At 35.6% G+C, this 21858-nt stretch overlaps 1 protein-coding gene across 5 annotated transcripts in view; it reads left to right on the top strand.

Moving 5' to 3' along the window:
- Positions 1 to 21858, top strand: part of BIRC6 (baculoviral IAP repeat containing 6) — a 192248-nt gene that overhangs the window by 95850 nt on the left and 74540 nt on the right. For 4 of the 5 annotated variants that reach the window (XM_062572049.1, XM_062572052.1, XM_062572053.1 and 1 more), the window contains 13 exons: positions 324 to 451; positions 2148 to 2710; positions 5373 to 5548; positions 6143 to 6239; positions 6388 to 6582; positions 8461 to 8661; positions 9311 to 9590; positions 12009 to 12265; positions 13210 to 13318; positions 13797 to 14018; positions 16893 to 17673; positions 18653 to 18796; positions 20647 to 20776. In XM_062572049.1, coding sequence (XP_062428033.1) covers positions 324 to 451; positions 2148 to 2710; positions 5373 to 5548; positions 6143 to 6239; positions 6388 to 6582; positions 8461 to 8661; positions 9311 to 9590; positions 12009 to 12265; positions 13210 to 13318; positions 13797 to 14018; positions 16893 to 17673; positions 18653 to 18796; positions 20647 to 20776 — 3283 coding nt within the window. The remainder of the gene's footprint in view (positions 1 to 323; positions 452 to 2147; positions 2711 to 5372; positions 5549 to 6142; positions 6240 to 6387; positions 6583 to 8460; positions 8662 to 9310; positions 9591 to 12008; positions 12266 to 13209; positions 13319 to 13796; positions 14019 to 16892; positions 17674 to 18652; positions 18797 to 20646; positions 20777 to 21858) is intronic. The other variant, XM_062572051.1, reaches the window with a different exon arrangement.

Raw genomic sequence — 21858 nt, 5'->3', positions numbered from 1 at the left:
GTGTGTGGATTCACATGCAAGTGTATTCTGTGAAGTGGAGTATAGTTTACAATGCTGAAGGGATAGAATTCTGAGCTGCAAAATGGTTTTAGGCCAAGAACTGTTTGTTTATTTTATTTTCTTCATGATTGGCAATAGAAAAACACATGAAATTCATTCAGATTATTTGTCTTATGAAAACCTTGTAAAATTATTCAGAAAGCAAGTTAAATTGCATAATACTTCAGTGTTCTTAGAAAATATTTTTTCTGTTAGATACAACTTAATATTCTTGAAGATATTTCAGTTTATATATAAACTTATTAAAAAGCCTTTCCTTCCAGGTTGGACCAACAGCTACGCAAGCTATGCAAGAATTTCTTACTCGATTACAAGTGCATCTTTCTTCAACATGTCCTCAGATGTTCAGTGAATTTTTACTGAAATTAATACATATACTTTCAACAGAAAGGTAAATCTTGAGTGTCTTTTTTAATACCATGTTTTGTCTTTAAAATCTGTCAGCTGTGACATGTACATTCCTTCATGCCGTACTGTCAGGTATTTTATGGAAGGAGTTTTCTGCTGTAGCTGCAGGACAGCCAGAGGGCTCTGAACTGCTCCTGACATGTGGAAACTCCGTGCACAGCTGTCCATGCACGGTTGTCCGTGCCTGTGGGACTGTGGGAAGGAGCACCAAACAACTGGTCGGACTCTGATAGCTTCTCCAGCTTGTCTTTAACAGCTCTGCTTCTTCATGGCTAGATTGAAGAGCACAAGAGTGTGTATCAATACATGGGCAATACTTTGGACTTGTGACAACTGCTTGGCCTGAAATGTGTTAGGAATTATCATCAATTTCTGGTATTGATACATTGCACATCCCCAGACAAAGGCTTCGTATAGCTGAGGATGAGTTTCATCAGTTCCTTTCTTTCTTAATTCCCAGCAGGTGGCACTTTGGTGTTGTCTATCTTTCAGTCATACAGAAAATAGCTGCAGCCTTCTCTAAGCAATTTTACCATGATAACTTGAATTGGGTGGGTGGGCCTCACCAGCTAACATTAATGATCAATTAATTATACAATATGTATAATAAGTAATACAATAAAATCAGTAATTCATAGTGAATCTTACAATGCATGTCTGCAAGCTGGAGAGGCAACTGAAATGATAGCTTTGGAGATGGTTAGGGATTTTTTTCAGACAAAAGTTGAGGCTGAAATGCCATAAAATGGAAGCAGATCACCTAAGAAGGGTTTAGATAATTATTTTTAGAACCTCAGATAGTTCTTCAGCTCTGCTATGTCTGATCAAAGCGTAAGACTGATTGTAAATGAAAGCAATATTTTATTTTAAAAACTGGTTAAATACTGAATGCTTTCTTCCAGACTATTTACAGAAACTAATTTATTCTATATTTAATGTTAAAAATTATAGTGAGATTGATCAATGTCAAAGATGCAGAGAAACATTTCAAAAATTAAATTAGACTCCAAAAATTAGTACTGGTTTTATTTTTAAATCTGCTAACACAAAAGGTTCACTCTGCAGTCCATGAGTAAACAACGTGAATTCATTCAGGAAAATAAACTTATCCCTAACAGTTGTCTTGCAGCTAATCAACCTATAGGTACATGTCTGTAACAATTTGAGTGCCATTCTCATGGTCTTATATATAGTTGCTATTCAGACTGACCTTTGCTTCCCTCTAGCCAGGAGGAAAGAAAAACCTTGTCATATTTTAGGCAAATAATCCTGATGGTATTAAAGTATTAGATGACTTCTTCCCATATAACCTCCTTGAAATTTTACACAAAGCTGTGTTTCAAACCTATATCTGCAGATTAACTCTATGATTAAAGAAATAATAGGTCCTAGACTTTGTCAAAGAAAACTTTCAACTTTAGTGATACTGGTAAAGTGGTAGGATAGAGATGTTCCACAGACTGTGTAATGTGAAGAATATTAAAAAGCTGTGAATCCTTGGCCCTTGTCAAAGGTCAGCATATGCTTCAGCATGCATTTCCAGAAATGTCTAGATTTGTATTTGTCAAATGTTTGTGCTTTTTGAGAGTTATTCCTCAAAAATCCTTTTTTGAAGGTCAGTCACTCAAATAGTATAGCTTGTTAATATTTAACAATGATTTTTTTTCTTTTTCTTTCAGAGGTGCTTTCCAGACAGGCCAGGGGCCCTTGGATGCACAAGTGAAACTCTTGGAATTTACCTTGGAACAGAATTTTGAAGTTGTATCAGTTAGCACTATTTCTGCAGTAATTGAGTCTATAACCTTTCTTGTGCATCATTACATTACGTGTTCGGACAAAGTGATGTCTCGCAGTGGCTCAGACAGCTCTGTGGGTGCTCGAGCATGTTTTGGAGGGCTTTTTGCCAATATTATTCGTCCAGGTGATGCCAAAGCAGTTTGTGGAGAAATGACAAGGGATCAGCTTATGTTTGATTTGTTAAAGTTGGTCAACATTTTAGTTCAGCTGCCACTTTCCAGTAACCGGGAATATAGTGCCCGTGTTCCAGTTGCAAGCAGTACTATGGACAGCGTGTCTGATGAAGAAAAGGTTTCAGGAGGCAAAGACGGCAATGGAAACAATCCTAATACTCAAGGCTCAACTGCGTATGTGGCAGACTTGGTGTTAGCCAACCAGCAAATCATGAGCCAGATCTTGTCTGCTCTTGGCCAGTGTAACAGCAGTGCTATGGCAATGATTATTGGTAGGTATTTTGTAAATAAAAAGGAAAACTTCTCAGGGTGATGAGACACTTAAAACTTCTACTAACAGAAAAGTTGAGTGCTGATGTGAAAGGATATGTCACAGAAATGACAAGGAGAAAAAACAAGTTGATACAAAAGGAGTGAAAGGGATGAGAGGAATATGAAAAAATTAACATAAAATGGGAGACAAATTAAAACCTAATGAAAATGTGTTTGGCAGTTGGATTTGGAGTTTGTCTGATTTGCAGAATGGCTGAGGTTGGAAAGGACCCCCAGGTCACTTAGTCACCCCCCCTGCATACGGTAGGGTCAACTGGAGCAGGTTGCTCAAGACGGTGTTCAGTCGGGTCTTGAGTATCTCCGAGGATGGAGATTCCACAACCTCTGTGAGCAGACAGTTCCAATATTTGATCTCCCTGTTGATATAAAAAAGCTTTGTGCTTTGTTTAAAGGGAATTTCCTGTGTTGCAATTTGTGCCTGTTGCCTCCACACTTGGATTAGAATTAGTCTTCGATTTGTAGAATGGACATTAATTGTTCTCTATGTATTTTGACATTTTCCTTTCTATCACTGTTTCTGAAAAAAAGCCAGCTTATGACTTTGGCCTTTTGCAGAGAATATAGGAACTTTCCCATGCTGCCTTTTACCAGAAACCTCATTCCTAGTGTGTCCTGGGAGCTCCAGGCACACATGCAGGTGGGTGAGATCCTCCTGCCATAAGGAAGTGAGGAAGCTGATGACACATTGATCAGTAGAGTTGCTATTTGTCAGGCCGCCCCCCACTGCACCACCAAAGACATGCGGTGACATCGACAGCAGTTTCTTCTGGGAAACAGCTGGTTGATTTGAGTCTGTGCTGTTTTGAAGTGTAATTCAAACCTCTTCCTCAACTTTAATGTCCTTCTGAACCACCAGTTTCTGTCCAGGAATTGTTTTGCATGTTTTTAAAAAGGCAGTTTGGGAAGGTAGCCTTATTTCAGAGTGCTGTTCACAGAATTCAAGCTGCTGGGCCAGTTGATCCCTTCAATGGGCTGTTTCTGCCAAGGCCTTTTGATGCAGGTTGTTGAAACTAATTTGTATGTGTGTTTTGGAAAGGTATAACATGGCTACTTGTGGCTTTAGTTCCTTCGTGAAAAAGTATATTAAGCTCTTCTCAGACAGTTTCTCTGAACAGAACATTCCTCCAGTACTGCTGCCAAGGTTATATTTGATCCCAAACATACTCTATCTGTTATCAGCATATAGTAGCAGGCATGTAATGGCTAGTGCAACACGCTGGCTGCCTAGGAAAGATCATGTGGAAGATGTCTGCAGACGTCTACTGACACGTAGCAGGCCTGCCATCAGAATTTAAGCCAATTGTGTTGAATTTCTGCATCTGGTAAGCCAGTCACTCAGGAACCAAGATGAGTAATTTGTTTATCCCATGAAGTTGAATCATCTGCTGGATTACCTTTCATGACTGTTTTGTCCTTTTATTTTATTAGTGTTTATTTCATTAGGCTTTGTCTTTGACAGACTATGAAAATCACACAAATAACAGTATTGCCATCCCACCTTTGCCTCAGAATCTTCCCAGCTAAGCTGCCCTAGGTGGCTTCAACTTTACCATCCATTTCATTTAGCCTTTCCAGACCCTGCAGAGATTGAGTCTTTATAATAGACTCTCTTGTCTGTCTCCACATGTCCAGTGCTTAGCAATACTTTCTTTCTTGACAGCTTTAAGGTTGTTAAAGTACTGCAGCTGTCTGTTCTCTTGCTAGAGTGTTTCTCTAAAGCATGTTGCAAAGATCACTTAAAAACATTATCCTTATTTTTAGTATACCTTCAGTTCTTCTAAGTGGAAGGGGATTATTCGGTTTCCCTCCTCCAGTCTCAAACCACTTTTAAAAACTCTTCCGGATCCATGTCAGTTGCTTTATAAGACAGTCATGTTCACAGGGAACCTCCTTCTTTAAGATGACTATTGTTTTCTGGAGGATGGCCCTCCTCTGGGTAATAGGAGGAGAGGAAGGAAGGAAGGAGAAGTACCAGCTTGACTCTTCTAACACTGAAGCTGAACTGGAAATAGTAGATGGTTGAAATATTCAACATTTAGTCTGGCAGTTGTTCAGCTTCAGCAATATGTAATCAGACTTTTATGCATTAATTTCCTCAGTGCTGATGTCCCATCAATAAAATCTGGTACTGAAACACTTGAGAATGAAAGTTTAAGGAGAGGTATTTTAGATAGAAATGCATATGTTAAATGATTTTTTGGCTGCACAAGTGCATTTACGTTATTCTCTGGGGAAAAAAAACTAAATATGTTCCGGTTACCTTTGGCTAGGATTGATTCTGATCCTTGTAGCTGCTATTCTCTTTCCTTTGCTAATTACCCTCATTTGTAATGTCTTACCTAAAATGAGATTTGAATTATCTGACTTTCTGGGTCATGCCTCTTATCTATACTGCAGAGAAGGTAACGTATACCTAGGGATGTTGACAGTAACTTATCTGGTCCTGAAAAATGGTCCTTTAGTAATTTGTAAAAATTCATGTGAACATTTAACTGAAATGAAACTTACATAATCTTTTTCACTTGATGCGTTATGTTTTTTCCTGTAATGGTTTGTTAAGCTTTATCTTCTGAACCTTGATTTGTTTCTGTTTTCACTAAGGTGCAAGTGGCTTGCATCTCACTAAACATGAAAACTTCCATGGCGGCTTAGATGCAATATCAGTTGGAGATGGGTTGTTCACGATCCTGACAACTCTTAGTAAAAAAGCAACAACGGTGCAAGTGATGCTTCAGCCAATTCTTACTTACATGGCCTGTGGGTACATGGGAAGACAGGTGAGTTCCCTTTAATGCTTCTAGATAATTACAATTTAGTTACTTGACACTGCAAACGATTTAAAAAAAAAAAATCACTAGACTGGACTGGCGATATGTACAAACAAATGTTAGTGTTTTTCCAACCTCACCTTGCTTTGGTGCTGAAGTTAGAAAGCTAGTCTTCTGAGCTTCCTTCAGTTGCCTGTGGTGGAGGGAGGGAGAGTCTCCCTAAGGACATTCTAACATCCCTATCAAGATTCCTGATTTAAGGTGTGAAGACGTGTCGAAACTTTTTCCTGCACTGGTTTTGCAGTTCAGCTGGGGAGCACATTTATTGTATTCGTATTAATGGCTATTTTAAACATGTTCAATATACTTCACTTCAGCTACTTATCTCATAGTTTTATCTTTTCCTTACCACAAAGACTATTTCTACATAGGAGTGAAGCATACAGAGCATGTTGTTGCTGTTTTGTGGTAGAGAAATAAACTGTGGTGGGATGTCCTCTCTGGAATTTTGCCTACTAAAAGGAAGAGTAAGAGTAGTTGTGCATATTTCTGTCATATTAATTCTATATGAAAGTATATATTTCTTAACCGTTTATCTTTTAGGGTTCTCTCGCCACTTGTCAATTATCTGAGCCACTACTCTGGTTTATTTTACGAGTGTTGGACACAAGTGAGGCACTGAAGGCTTTCCATGATATGGGTAAGAATGCCTCTTGCTTAGGGATCTAGTAAAAGATTTAGAGTAGATTTTATGGAATACAGATAAATGTTTGGAGGATCAAATTTATCCAATGGCTCTGCTTAGAATCTGTCGTAGACTTCTGAACTTTTTTTTTCGTTATTTATAGGTGGTGTTCAGCTCATTTGTAACAACATGGTAACAAGTACAAGAGCTATTGTTAACACTGCAAGAAGTATGGTTTCAACTATTATGAAATTCCTTGATTCTGGTCCCACCAAAGCAACAGACAGCAGTTTGAAAGCCAGAGTGCTAGCTTCTGAGCCTGATAATGCAGAAGGGATTCACAATTTTGCACCTTTGGGTAAGCAACTCTAGTTTCTCTTGCATTAATATTCAGTGATCATACGAATGTTCATCATGTTCTTAACAAAGTATTGTGATAGTGTAAAATTTCATAATACTATTAAACCTTCTGAACAGAGGGGCTACTGGTGAGTCAGGAAGATATCAGAGAAGGAAATATTCTTTGCTCTGGCCCTCCCCCATGGTTGATAAGACCCTGTTTGGAGAGGAGGAGAGGGGTGTTCTGCATCTGACATAGTCATTGCGTCAAGGTGAACCCCTTCCTCCTCTCAAGTTATGGGAAACCCTGTTCCAACCCTCTCTATGCCATAACCACACTAAGATTCACTGACTTCACTTCAAACGTACCTGGTTTGATCCTGCCTCTTGCAGATGCATAGCAAAGTTGGGTTATGCAGAATGAGCCTAAGCTAGGTCAAACAGCTGCAGAGGCTGAAACTTAGTGTTAAATATCACTGGTGCTCCTCTTAACACCTGCACCTTGTAGGTTGGGTGGTGTTTGCATTAATATTTGTTAGAATTGCAGTGCTGTTATGATGTCAGTACAATAGATGCCACTCACTAAATTCAATATTTGAAAAGGTAGGTATGGTCTAAGAACTTATTAACACTCTTTTCCATACTAGTGTCTTAATGTTCAGTATTGCTGCCTCCTAACCTAGCCTACCCCATAAATGTATTCATCCAGTGCCTCGCTGTCGAGAGGGGAGAAAAAGAGGACTGTGTTTAAAAACGAAACAAAACAAATTTGTAACTATTGTATGACCTCCTTTCAGTCTCATTATTCAAATTTAGAAGGATTAAATAAAATGAATTTTTTTAAAAAAAATTAGGCCTGAGAGACTAGAAATTCTCTGTTATTCACAAATTGTTTAAAGGCAAATTTGAGAATCTTGCAGATGTTTGTATTTACTTTGAATAGTAATTTTAATTTAAAAATCAGGTGGTTTATTGCATGCCTTGTCTCCCTACCTACTGAGTTCTGCAGTTTCTGCTAAAACTGCCTCTGTCAATTTTTTACTTTCAGTCAGGAGTGTGCTTTTGAAATTTTGAAACTTCTGATTGTCCTCACTTACTGTATTTTGATTCTTACTATGTTTTGTTCTCTGAGAGACACAGTGGATTTGTTTAGGATAAAACTTGATCAAAATGTGTACTCCAGGAATGCACCCATTGCCCTCCAGCTGCTAACAGGCATCCAGTCATGGCTACCAGACTAGAGCTACTCTGAAGTAAAACATACATGCAATCTGAACAGTGCGATCTGGTTTTATTCCACTGTGCTGCTTGCTAAAGACATAGCCTAGAGCTTCCTACTAGGTTTTTAAATCACATTAAGATTAGAAAAATAAATAGTTGCTTGTGGTCATTGATCAAATTTTGTAGAAAAGCTTTTCATGATAAACAAAGCTTTTTAGTGAAAACTTTTGGTAGACTTGGTTGATGAAAGTATTTAAGTTACTGTTTTGATATTTTAACTTCCCAGGTTTTCATTATATAGAACTAACGGGGTTCAAGTTTAAGCATAGTGTTAGACCTGGACCTTGCCAGTTAGCCTTTGGGCTTTCTTTTTTTTTGTTGTTTTTGTTTGTTCTTATAATTATCTCTTGATAGAAGGTTTACAGTTTTGGTGGCAAGTGTCCTGTAGCAAATTTTCAAGCACATACATATGCATGTGGATATGTAAACTGTGTATGCAAAATGCAGTTTTGCAGAGAGCAAAAGAAAAGTATCTTTATAGTGGTCACTATTATATGTAGCATGTTTTGAATAAACCAAATGAGATAAAATGGAAAAAAGTATTTTCCAAATTCAGGTTCTAAATAATCTGGTTTTTAGTAGTAAGCATTAATAATTAATGCTGCTGTTTTTGAAGGTTCAATCACCTCAAGCAGTCCTACTGCCCAGCCTGCTGAAGTACTGTTACAGGCTACTCCTCCACACAGAAGAGCACGGTCTGCCGCATGGTCTTACATATTCTTACCCGAGGAAGCTTGGTGCGACCTCACGATTCACCTTCCTGCAGCTGTGCTGCTGAAGGAGATCCACATCCAGCCTCATCTGGCGTCTCTTGCAAGTGAGTGTTTTGCTAACCATGATGCTTTGAACGGTGACAATTTGAAAATTTGAAGGCTAGGATTTAAAAATACGGTAAAGAACATTATCTGAGCAATTGGAACTGACGTATTGTTTGAAGAATGCCATTAAAATAAGTTGAAAAGCTTGCTGATTCTGCTTTTCTTGAGAATTGAAGGCTCTGCTTTTGATTGATTACTTCTAGCTTTCTACATGTTTTGTGGCATTAACATTGAATTTTGCAAAGAACTTCTCAAAACTCTAGTGAGAAAGTGATATTTATCAGGAGTCCTCTGACAAAATAGTTGTGTGTGATGGCTGGAATACGGCTTGAGAGAAACAGATTTGCTGTTGTCTTATTGTCATAGCCCAACTAGGGAAGGATGTGACAGTAATGCTAACAGAACTTTCCTTCGTTTGAAATCTTTGAAATAAACTATGTAAACCATGTTTCAAAATGCATGTGCATTTGATTATATGTCATCACACAGGTCAAGTATTCCAGCTGCAGTTCTGTAGTAGTGCTTGCATAAGGTAATTTTAATCATCTTGTTCTGTATCTTCAACAGGAAAAAAATGTTTAATGTTCAGAAAATTCAACTGTTTTGAGTATTAAATAGCATTAAACCTTTTCTTATCTTACTCTGTAGCTTGCCCTTCATCAGTATCTGTTGAAATAAGTGCAGATGGTGTGAATATGTTACCTTTGTCAACTCCTGTTATCACAAGTGGTCTCACCTACATAAAAATCCAGCTTGTAAAAGCTGAAGTGGCCTCGGCTGTCTGTCTCCGTCTCCATCGTCCGCGAGATGCCAGTACATTAGGCCTCTCTCAGATCAAACTGCTAGGCCTGACAGCCTTTGGAAACACCTCATCTGCCACAGTCAATAATCCGTTCCTTCCCTCTGAGGATCAGGTCTCTAAAACCAGGTATGCTTGTAGTATTAATTGCAACAGACTAGATGAACACTTTGTACTTTCATTCTTATTTTATGATGTTTTCTACTCTGAGTCAGATCCTTCAGTAGCAAACTGTATTCATGCGTAGCTTTTTTTTGTAATTGCCTTCAACATTTGCAGTTTCTATTTTAAATGTGTTAAAGATTTGTGTTTTTACAAGCGGTAACATAAGCAGTACTTCTTACTTTTCTTGCAACATGGTTAATCTGTGTATGGAAAGGGGGTGTTGTCATCCATATAGGAAAGAACAGGAAAGCATTCAAACTTGCATGCTGCATTCTTAATGTGTAGACGGTTGTCCAAAAAAGTTCAATAGCAGCATATATCTTATGTAACTCAGACTTCAGAGAGATAAGTATTGAAGCAGGAATAGAAATAGGACAACACAAAGCTTTGTAGAAGTTGCACCTAGTATTTCAGTTTGCAGATATTTGAGAAATATGAACTGGATGTTGTGATTCTGACATATCAGCAAGATTTTTTCAAATGCTTTTATTGGGTTAGATGGCATCTTGAATTCTTAATCAATTTTAAAGTAAAGGGGAATAAAGCTTTAAGGATTGCTCTTAAATAAGTATTTAAGTTTTTCCAACTTTGAATTTAATGATTTATCAGTAGAGGAGAATTTTTGAAGTTTCTTGGTTCCACTGAAATTCAGCTTAATAAATTGTAAAAATTCTGGACTTCAGAATATTCTTTCTTTGAACCTTAATGTTTATAAACTTGAAAGGAGAGCATGGGAAAGTTTTAAAATATTTTTTTCATTAGAGGAAAAAAAAATTGAGAGAGGGAGGAAGGAAATTTAGAGACCGTGGATACTGGCTGGATGTATTTAATAGCATCTGTATACCTGAAATTGGCCCTTGATCTTGAATAGCAGTGAAGCAAATTTTGTTAGCCAAATTATAGTATTGCTATTTTACTTCAAAAAAAAATTAACTTGCAGTCTCACAAAAAGAATCAGTTTCTAAAGGAAAAAAATGAATTTAAATTCTCCCTATGTCTTGAAACTTTATCTTGTTTTTCAACTTAGTTTGATATGTATCTCAATAGACTAATGGTAGTAATATGGTACATATATTAGATAAACTTAGATATAATTTCGTAACCATTACAGAAAATTTTTCTCTATTCTGAAATGATGAATTTGGAGTAAATTCTTCCTAAAATAAAAATGTAAACTTCAGATAAGATATATATAAAATTTTCCCATAGCATAGAAGAAAGGAATGTAAGATTAATTGTGAAAATAACTTAACTATTAGAAAATAACTTAATTCTTAGTTTAGAACATGATAGTGAAATGATGCTATTTATTTCATGTATAACTCAATTTGCTATTTTTTGTAGCACTTTAAACAGTACTGTAGTATTATTTTTAATAAATCAATTCTAGTTACTACATTTCAAATTTAATTAAATTATAATAGGCTTATTTCTCAAGATTTGTTGTTGAAAGGAATACTAAACAATATTGTTAAAGAGTAAGAAAGACATGGGAGAAATGTAGCAGTTAACATTTTTAACTTCTGCACTTTTGATGTGCTTTTCTTTTTTTTTAATCCAGTGGGACTTCATGCTCACTAAGGTTCGCTGTAGTTTAATATAATTGTATAAGACTCTAAAAGTGTGTGCATCTGGCCATGACATTGCAAACTTTAATTTTCCTTTTACAGAAAGCATGCATTTGTATAATTTTGATGCCAACAAATACTGCAGGATTCTCAACCTTAAATAAGGATCAGCTTCTCTTTGAGTCCTACTGTGCTTAAGTGAAGCAGCGTACTGTTTCCCATTTACTATTTGGCCAACTCCTTTTAATGTCTGAATGCAAACTCATTGACACGTGAATTTTGGCACATACAAGAACTTCTGTGTGTACAAAAATACTCAAAACCAAGCAACACACAAAATGATTTGCCAGAGCCTTTGAAATGCATGTAGGTTGGCTTTGTTGAGAGAAGTATGTATCTGAATCAAGAAATCTTACCTTATCAGAAGCATACCTTCTCATTCACATTTCACAATTCCTTTACCTACTTGAGAAACTTTACACTACCAGATAAAATTTGCACGGTCTTAAACTTTTCCCATTATATGTCCATGTAAGCTTTAAGGTGTGCTTCAGAACTAGAGGAGAGTTTGTGGAGCCAAAAACTTTTTGTCCTCTACACTGTATTAGTTGATATATTAAAAAAAAAAAAAAAATTACTACTGTATATTACACTGAAGCATTGAATTTACTTAATTTTCTCAAGTGACATCTGATCATGTCACAGCCATTTTCTGTTTTAGTATCTAATTGTTATAGTATCTAATGAAAGTAGTTATTTCAGAGGTGAAAAATTAAAATGATGCACTAGCTCATTTTCATGTTTTTCTTTTCAGTATTGGGTGGTTAAGATTATTACACCACTGCCTCACGCACATAAGTGATTTAGAAGGAATGATGGCTAGTGCTGCAGCACCCACTGCTAATCTGTTGCAGACATGTGCTGCTTTGCTCATGTCACCATATTGTGGTATGCATTCACCAAACATCGAGGCTGTGCTTGTAAAAATTGGGCTTCAGTCCACCAGAATAGGCTTAAAATTAATTGACATTCTTCTAAGAAACTGCTCAGCATCAGGGAGTGATCCTGCAGGTGAGTGCTATGTTTTTCTTTTCAGTTGTTGCTTGAAATCATTGCTTGTATAGAGGTACAAATACAGGAATGTTTACACGTTACTTTTTTGTTCTGAATCAAGACACTTGGACAACTTTAGCTGTGATCTGTAGTGAAATTTTGCAGTAACTGGATAGTTAGTATTTATGATTTCATACCACTCTGCTTTGCTCTTTCTATCCCTGAACATACATTGTGTGATGTGTAATTTTTTTAAAAGGAAGAAATCTGAATTCTTATTTTTCCTATTCTGAAATTGCTGACACTAGCACAAAATGCTTTCAAAATGTGACTTATTTTGGCATGAGTTAAAGTTTCAGTATAGCCTACTGTCTTTTGTTTAAATGCTATTAGGTAAGAGCGTATTTTTCTACAGAGCAGGAGATGAAGAAAGCCATAAGGAGGAGGTGAATGGGAAATAATCTGAGGAAATTCTGCGCCTCAGTCCCATTGACAGAAATAGGAGTTAAATAAGTTTCCAAACTGAAATAAATATTTGTTTCTGTGAACCATGAGATTTGACTGTTGTATAGAAGTGAGTCATGACCCTGCTGAGCAGGGAGGTTGGACTAGATGATCTCCAGAGGTCCCTTCCAGCCTTACTGATTCTATGATTCTATGTCATGTCTTTTTTGAATTTGTTGAAGAAAATCTTGCTACTTAAATCTTTAAGTCCTGTATCTGGTGAATGTTGCAATCATTTTTTTTTCCTTCTGTAGTAAGGCTGAATATTGCATTGAACATGCAAAATGGGAAGTTTCAAGGTGGTGGTGTGTAAAAGAATTACATCCCCATGTTAATGGCAAAAGTCAATTCAGTGCTAATATTACAATTCCATAATTGTATTTCATGAGTATTTTTAAAACTTAAATGTGTAAGTACTTCTATTATTTTTCCCCTTCCTTTCTTTTAAATGCTGCAAGATCTGAATAGCCCTTTACTGTTTGGAAGATTAAATGGTCTCTCTTCTGACTCTACAATAGACATTCTTTATCAGCTTGGAACAACTCAGGATCCTGGAACAAAAGATAGGTAATATTATTTGAAGTGCTATATGGAAGTATCTGTAATAATGATATGCTAAATAGTGGTTTAATCTTACTGCACAAAATTAGGCTTTCTAAAATCTGATTTGATAAGAAATGTCCTGTAAGTATAGAAATCTGAAGAAACTTTACACAGCTTTTTCTTGTAGCTATTAAATTTTTTTTAAGTGTTCAATGGACTTTTCTGTTAACAGCTTGGAACTGGTTACTTTCTCCAGTTGCTTTCTCTGTAGAAAGAGAGCTTACATTTGACTGTTTAAGATGATGCGTGTTTTTAATTTTTATTCTAGTAGTGATCTACTCTTTGGAAATAGGAGTTTAAGAGTTTAGTCTTAAAATTTGCTTCAAAAGAGAAGGTAGATCTGTAAATCAGATTATTCAGAAACAGCAAGCTAATTTGTTTTTCGTGTTTCTAGATCTTTTTGACCCTTTGTAATGTAATTGTACATCATCTTGCCTTCCAGAATTCAAGCACTGCTAAAATGGGTCAGTGATTCCGCAAGAGTTGCAGCTATGAAAAAAAGTGGCCGGGTCAGCTATATTTGTCCAAACAGCTCAACAAGAGAGTATGGTCTTTTGATGCCATCTCCTTCACATTTGCACTGTGTAGCAGCAATTTTGTGGCATAGTTATGAACTGCTTGTTGAATACGATTTACCAGCCTTGCTGGACAGAGAGCTGTTTGAGTAAGTAGAGCAAATATTTCATAACATTCTTTTTATAACTAAGTAATTTTGTTCATTAAAATGATACACTTGCACTTAACTTCTGCTGCTGTTTCACATTATCTTCCCCTGATGCTAATTTGTCAAGTGAATACCTAAAGTTGTCTAAATAGCTAAACCCAAATATATTACTGTCTTATATCTGATCATATAATCCGCACTTCAGACACTCCAGACATACATTTGTTTAAAATATGACAAAAACCCAAACAAAAGAAAAATAATTCTGTGCGTATGGTTGCACATATGTGAAAGACATACTGTTGCATGATTTTGTTTGCTTTTTTTCTTTTTTTAACTGCTAACTCTGGGCTGTTCTTGTCAAAATTGAGTAATTGTAGTAATTTTCAGAGTGCCTACAAATCACGACCTTCATTAGAATCCCATTGTATAAACATTGTTACTCATAATATACAATATCCATAAAGTTGATAGCTAAATGCTTTTTCCTTTGAGAGTATTTGTTTTTTTTTTTTTTTTTTTTGGAGTCATCAGTTTTGCTCAGGCCATAGTCCGATTACTAAAACACAGTAGAAAATATTGAGTGGAACTTGAACTTTGAATTTGCTGGATTTGTCTTGTTTGATTAAAAAAAAAACAAAAAAATGTTACTCTAAACATCAATGTATACTTTTAGCAGCGCCTCCAAACCAAAAAGCTGTGAGGTAACATTAATCCCTTGCTTATGCTGCTTACTATATTCTCTGTTTTTTAAATGGGGGGGGGGAGGGGGAGAGAAAAAAAGTTTTCCTTGGTATGATAGAAATGTAGCGTATAGAAAGTCATATGTCTATTAAAACATCTTTCATTTGTACTATTGAATATATTTCCAATTAGTGAAAGAAACTTGGATCGATAGCATATAATTTTTCTGTTGCCATTAGGAAATTTTCATATATTTTTATTACCTTTCCCATTTAGTCATAAATTCAAACATTTAAATACTGGCAAATGTCCAAGTTATTATCTTCGGTACAAGCATGTGGAGCTCTTGTGTATGTGCAGCATTATGGTCTTTATTTGTATTACTATAAAATAGATAGAAAAGTGTGTTTCACAGTAGAGTCCCTGTCTCAGCAAGTAAGTTATCTTTATCCCAGGTTCGAAATAAGGAATACTAATAGAAGTATTGTACCTAGTTTCGGTATGCGTGTTGCGATATAGCCCTCTTCCTCTGCCTCCTGCCAAAGAACACTATAATTCATATCAGCCAGCATCTGGAGCAAATTGTAAAGTATGTTTTTAATAAATATGGAAGGATTGTTGTCAGACATATGTGGGTAAATGTTTCTTCTAATAACAAAAAAGTTCTCCTGTGTATTCTTCATCCACTTTGATATTTTAACTGTTGAAATAGTTTCACTGATTCTAGCTAAGACTTTTAATCTCCCCTTCATGTGATATTTCACTTTTCTCTTGGCTGTGTTTTCTTATCATGTTTTCCATTTCAATATTTCTGTTTGGCGCATGGATACTAATTTATTCCTTAGTTATTTTTTAGTATCTGGATGGAAAAGTATCTTATTTTTCCCAGCGTATAAATTTAGTCACAGAATTTTGGCAAAGGGTTTATGTTTGTATGCAAGTGGAGCAGTGTTTAAGGGTGCCTTTATTATATGTAGATTTTTATTTAAAAAATGCTTGTCATTTTATGACTAACCTCCCAAAGTCATGGGTTTTATGATCACTGAAATGACTTGTAAATGTTTGATATAGGAGTGGTTTTTATCATTAGACCAGCAGCACTAAAGCTCACTTTTGGTTGTACTCTTGTTCTCTTTTAGACACTTAAACGTAGAGTCCCTAAATTGCTTAGACTAAACATAGCATAAGCCTTCCTTCTAGGAGAGGCAAAAATTATCCTTGTCTTCAGATGGAACATGTGCTGTATGTTGCTGCATCCAAAGCTACCTGAAAGTCTGCCATTGAAAAGGCACCTAGTATGTGTGTTCAGTGGTGTATGTAAATGTTAAAATTTTTCAAATGATGTATGGTGCTAGGGGGGTTCAGAAAACTCTGCTTTAAAAAAAAAAAAAAAAAAAAAAAAAAAAAAAAACATCTACTCTGAACAAGTTTGTATGAAGATAAAATGATTTCACTCATCTACAAATAGTGTTTCACAAATAGAAGCTAAATAGTAGCAAAATTAGTTTTTGCATCACTGTGCCTTTAATTGGTATTCAAGCAGATAATGTTTGGATGGGCATAAGTTGGAAGCTAAGTGAGAGTTTAGTATCTCTGAGGAATAATTCTGTTGTTAACTCATATCCTAAGTCCGAATAAGAAATTGAGTGTGGTTAGCCAGTGTAACATATTCAACTAAGATACTTGCTACTTTTGTCTTCTCTGTAAGATCTTTAGGTAGAACTCAAACAAAGCAAGTTTTAAAATGTTTTGGGAACATGTTAAAGCACTTTCAGATCTTAAAAAGGGTTAATGAAGACAGCTTTGAGGAAATGTGTAGGCATTATCCTAGTAACTGCTTGGAGAATTGAAAACATGAAAAGGCTGCAGTTTGTTCAAAAATAAGTAAATTACGTGACGGCTGTCAAAAGACTGGAATATTGTCTTTCACATGAAACATGCCTGAAGAGACGGATCACATTTATTTTAAATGCAGTAGAGTGAAACAAATTCAAACGTAGGAATGAAGAATGCTTTTTGGGTAATGTCCTGCTGATAGTGTGATGTGGCTGTCAGTCTTTGCTCAGGGTATTTTACTACAGCTTCTGCAACAGTTAATCATAAATAAGGAAATGAAAGATGTTTTACGAACTAAGAAAAGAAAAAATGAGTGGAAAACTATGTCTTGATATGATTTTCTGTCTTTCACAGATCACTGTTTAACTGGTCAATGTCTCTTCCTTGCAACATGGTTCTGAAGAAAGCTGTTGACAGTTTACTTTGCTCAATGTGCCACATTCACCCAAATTATTTTTCCTTACTCATGGGATGGATGGGTATCACTCCTCCTCCAATGCAGTGTCAACACAGACTGTCCATGACTGATGACAGCAAAAAGCAGGACCTTAGTTCATCCTTAACAGATGACTCTAAAAACGCACAAGCACCTCTTGCACTAACAGAGTCTCACCTGGCTACTCTTGCTGCCTCATCTCAGTCTCCTGAAGCTATCAAACAATTATTGGACTCAGGTTTGCCCTCTCTGCTTGTAAGAAGTCTTGCTAGTTTTTGCTTTAACCATACTTCTAGCTCTGACTGCACTGTGCAATCAATGGATATCACCCAGGAGAGGCTCAGGAGACATCATGTTCCACAGCACTTTAATAAAATGCCCATCACAGCAGACCTGGTTGCTCCTGTTCTCAGGTTTTTGACAGAAGTTGGCAACAGCCACATTATGAAGGATTGGTTGGGTGGTTCTGAAGTCAATCCATTGTGGACAGCACTTTTATTTCTGTTGTGCCATTCTGGTGCTACTTCTGGAGGACACAGTGGCACACCGCAGCAGACCAGTGCGAGATCTAGCTTGCTTTCTTCAACTGTAACAACAGGGTTAACCACTCAACAGAGGACAGCAATTGAAAATGCAACGGTTGCTTTCTTCTTACAATGCATTTCTTGCCATCCTAATAACCAGAGACTTATGGCACAGGTAAGAGAAAAAACTAAAGGTGTCATTTCTTTTTAGTACCTTACAGCCAAAATGTGATTAATTTCAAATCTGAAAGCTTTTTACTGCTCTTTAGTTTTTTAAAAAAATTCTCTCTCTATTCTTTTCTCTTGTAAGTTATGATTGTATGATTGAGATAATTTTGTATTAAAAATGTTAGCTGGTTGTTCTGTCTTTCAAAAGTACAAATATGTTTTGGCATGGCTGTTAGGCACTGTATGTGTGTTTGTATCCCTCTTGACTGTATAAATGTGTGCTTCTGATCTTAACAAGACTCTTCTATGTAATATCTTGGGTTTTGATCTAATTGTGTAGGTTTAAACTGTTCTGAAATGGAATTTGAAAATGAAGCTGCATACGCATCTTTTATGTTGGTAACCAACATAAAAATCCCATTAGATTTGCTTGTACAGCCTTACCCTGCACAATCTGTGGCCAGGAAAATAATGGACTATTGTGCAGAATATGGCTTTGCATTAAGCGTTCTAGTGCAAATTCAACTAATTTCCTCACAACCATTAACCTTGCAGACCTAGTTTAAAGGGAATATAATTTAAAAAAGATTTCTCTTTTCAACATGGCAGTGCCATGAGAACAGATAAAATTGGTTTTAAAAAAAATGAGTACAGTTTTCTGTTAGCAGCATGTATATATACTCCCTTGCAGAGTAGGAAATTGTGCTTTAAGAATATAGAAGCTATTTTTTTTGATCTATCTTCTACATGCTTACAATTACTTTGCTGTAGACAATGTTCTGTATTTTTTCAAAAAAAATTTTACAGAAATTTTCTTCTGTCATGCTCATTTCTGATCTTTGCTATTAATGTATACTGTCTTTTAACTCCCATTTGAATGATAACTGGAAGGTAGATCTTAAGCACTGCCTATTATGGCTGTGCAGAGACATTTTAGAGACCTAAATATAGAAATATTTTAAATGTGATGTCATTTTGCATTCCAGGTTCTCTGTGAATTGTTCCAATCCTCTCCTCAGCGTGGGAACCTCCCAACCTCTGGAAATATTTCAGGATTTATTAGGAGGCTTTTTTTGCAGCTGATGCTAGAAGATGAGAAAGTGACTTTGTTTCTTCAGTCTCCATGTCCAGTAAGGATTTTAAAAATAAAGCTAATTCATGTTCACCATATACATATTAAAAGAAATCCGGAGTATAGTCAACTTTGAGAAGTCATACATCAACTTTTCCTACTGTACATATTACAGGATTTTGGAAAGGAGTGCTTTGGTGAGGCTGAGTTGTAACTCAACATTTTAGAAGAAAATTTCAGACAGTATTTTAAGACAAAGCAGTCTTGTTGAAAATAAATTTCAGTTATTTGTTCTTTCAGAAACAGTTTATCTTATGAGAAAGACTTTCTGATGTGTCTTTACGCATTAGCAGCAAATAGGAATACAAGTTTTAGTCTTTCCACCAGGTTTTTGTTGTTGACTTCATTTAACAACAGTCTTAGTTTTGATGCTTCAGAATTGGCAAGAGCCGTCAGAGTTGCCCAGAAGAATTCAAATAGAAACCTGAATGACAAAGACTCAGACTACTTTGTAAAGCAGATAAATACTTCAATACTTCCATGTACTTCACTGGAAGACAGAACTATAGGCAGTGGCTGATGTGCTATGCACTCAATTGAAGGCTGCAAATAAAACAAAATATAGGAAAGACAGAAGTGCTAAAATATCTGATATTTCCATACAAGGAAATGTTGTCTTCTACTTTGGTGTGTGCTGTTTCTACATCTCAGAGGTAAAATACAACATAAAATGTGTGATAGGGAAACTGGATCAGATAGTGTAAGATGAAAAAGGAGAAACAAAGGCAGTTTTAGCACAAACACATTTAAATGTTTTACTTTAACCTGCTGAGATGAGATGTTAATATGGCCCTTGGTTACATCAGAGTATTTATAATTTCTTATCTAGACCAAAAGGATGACCCTTTTTCACATAAAAGATTAGCATTAATTTTCTAAACATTTGTTTTAAATAAAAGATTTCTGCAGAGACTTACTATATATGCATAAGCAGATGAAATACGTTCAAAGGAACTTGCCAAGTACCTCAGTTATTAAATCTAGCTATTCTTACTGAGTAGGAAAAGACTCTACATCTTATCCAAAGAGGAAAACTTGAAAACAATCTAGATGTACACAGTGGTTCTATTATATGCATAAATATAACCTTTCCAAGATAGGATCGCCATTTCTATCTCTGACAGTTTTTGTCAAAAATATATTTTATAAGCTGAATTCTGGTGGTCATCACTTCTTAAATATGTTTATTGTTGGCAACACAATCAAAAATCAAATTGGTTTTGTACCTGAATATTGGTTCTGATAATGATAGGAGAGATGGAACAAAAAGCTGTCTTATTGTAGAGAAGCCTGTAGAAAATTGCTGTAAGCAAAGAACAGTTAAAAATTTCAAACAGAGATAAAATTTTAAATAATTGAAATGCTTTAGCTAAATAGTGACTCCGTTCATCACAGTAACAAAGTAGATGCTATATCCAGAATGCGGTTTATTCTTGAGTCAAAGCACTAGAGGACTGACATCTTTCTCCAAGTATATTGTGTTTTTTCTAATTTAATTTCAAAAAGTTTTAATTTCTGAAATAATCATACATCTGGGACACTCAATTTTTGTCTGGTAAACAGCTATGGTAAATGATTAGTTTTCTTTAAAAACACACACTTATACACTATTATGATGTTTCATTTGCTGAGCATATTCTAAGATTTTGAAGCAAATTCTCTTGCATTAAAAATTAAACTTTATCCTAATTTAATGCTTTTTTTACTGTCTTTTACTGGTATACCTCAAAAGTTGACTATTCTCAACTTTTCTTGTTTAGCACAAACTTTTTTTTTACTGAAGTAAATTTATAAGAACGTAATGGTTTTACTTATTTCAGGGCATTAAAATTCTTTTTCTTTTTTCAGTTATACAAAGGTAGAATTAATGCTACCAGCCATGTGATTCAACATCCAATGTACGGAGCAGGACACAAATTTCGCACTCTTCATTTGCCTGTCTCAACAACTCTAGCAGAGGTTCTTGATCGCGTGTCAGGCAAGTTTGTAATAGTTCGTGTTTTATTTCTAAGGATATAGTTTCAATTTAAAAAGATCATGCGTGTCTTATGTATATTTGGAATGATCATAGTTGCCATATACAAAACAGAGATTTAAGTTGTAAGCCTTTGCCTCTCTTACATATTGCATTTAAAATTTACTTTTATTTTTCAGAGATGTCTTGTAGTTGTTTGTAAATCTCATGTAAAACTCAAATTCAGGTAACTCGATTACAATTCCAGTGCGGAAGGTGTGATTTTTTTTGTTTGTTTGTTTGTTTGTTTTTGTTTGGTTGATATTAAACAGGTTTTTAAATATTTAACATGTTTTGAAATTTGTTGTGGGATATTTGTAAGGCCATGTATAAGATATTGCAAATGTCAGTCTTTAAAATGCCCTATCCTTGCACCCTGTCACTTAAACATTTCAAAACAAATAGTGTCACTTACATAGTCTGGGACTTAAAAGTTTGTCCCAAGGTTAGGATCACAGAAATGGTATTACTATGAATAGGACATAAATGAGGCATCCATCTAATTTCTGTGGATATGCAATTGCCTGTTATATAAACATTCTGGTTTATTTACTAAGTGGAGATTGAGAACCTTAGTTTGATCTTAGAATTGAACTTAATATTAGAAAAACAAGCATGAATTTAGACATGAATTTAATTTAAGTTCCATATTTTTAGTTACACTACTTGAGTATATATAGAGAGAGGTGAAGCCCTCTGTAGGGTGCTCCGTTGACCAGGCTGCCACAGATTATTATAGGAATTTTGGCACCTGAATGGTAGACCCACCTTGGGCCCACCTTGAACTTCAGTGGTTTGTTTTAACACTTCAGCAAACAGAACTGTTTGTTAAAGAATAAGGTTAGTGATTTTTTTTTACATGTAGTTAAGAGTAGAATTCATACTAAATGTGGCATGTCTATGCCAGAGATCTCTATGTAAAAGAAGACAAGATGCAAGCTGATTTTCCTCACATAAGTGATAGAATAAAAGCTGTTAGAGCATGTTCTGTCAAAAGTAAGTTTTAAGCATGTCTAATTAAAAAAAATAGGCAATAACAATTCCTC

This window comes from Rhea pennata, chromosome 3 (genome assembly GCF_028389875.1).
Source record: "Rhea pennata isolate bPtePen1 chromosome 3, bPtePen1.pri, whole genome shotgun sequence".
Classification (NCBI taxonomy): Eukaryota; Metazoa; Chordata; class Aves; order Rheiformes; family Rheidae; genus Rhea; species Rhea pennata.
This window is presented reverse-complemented; position numbering and strand designations above follow the sequence as displayed.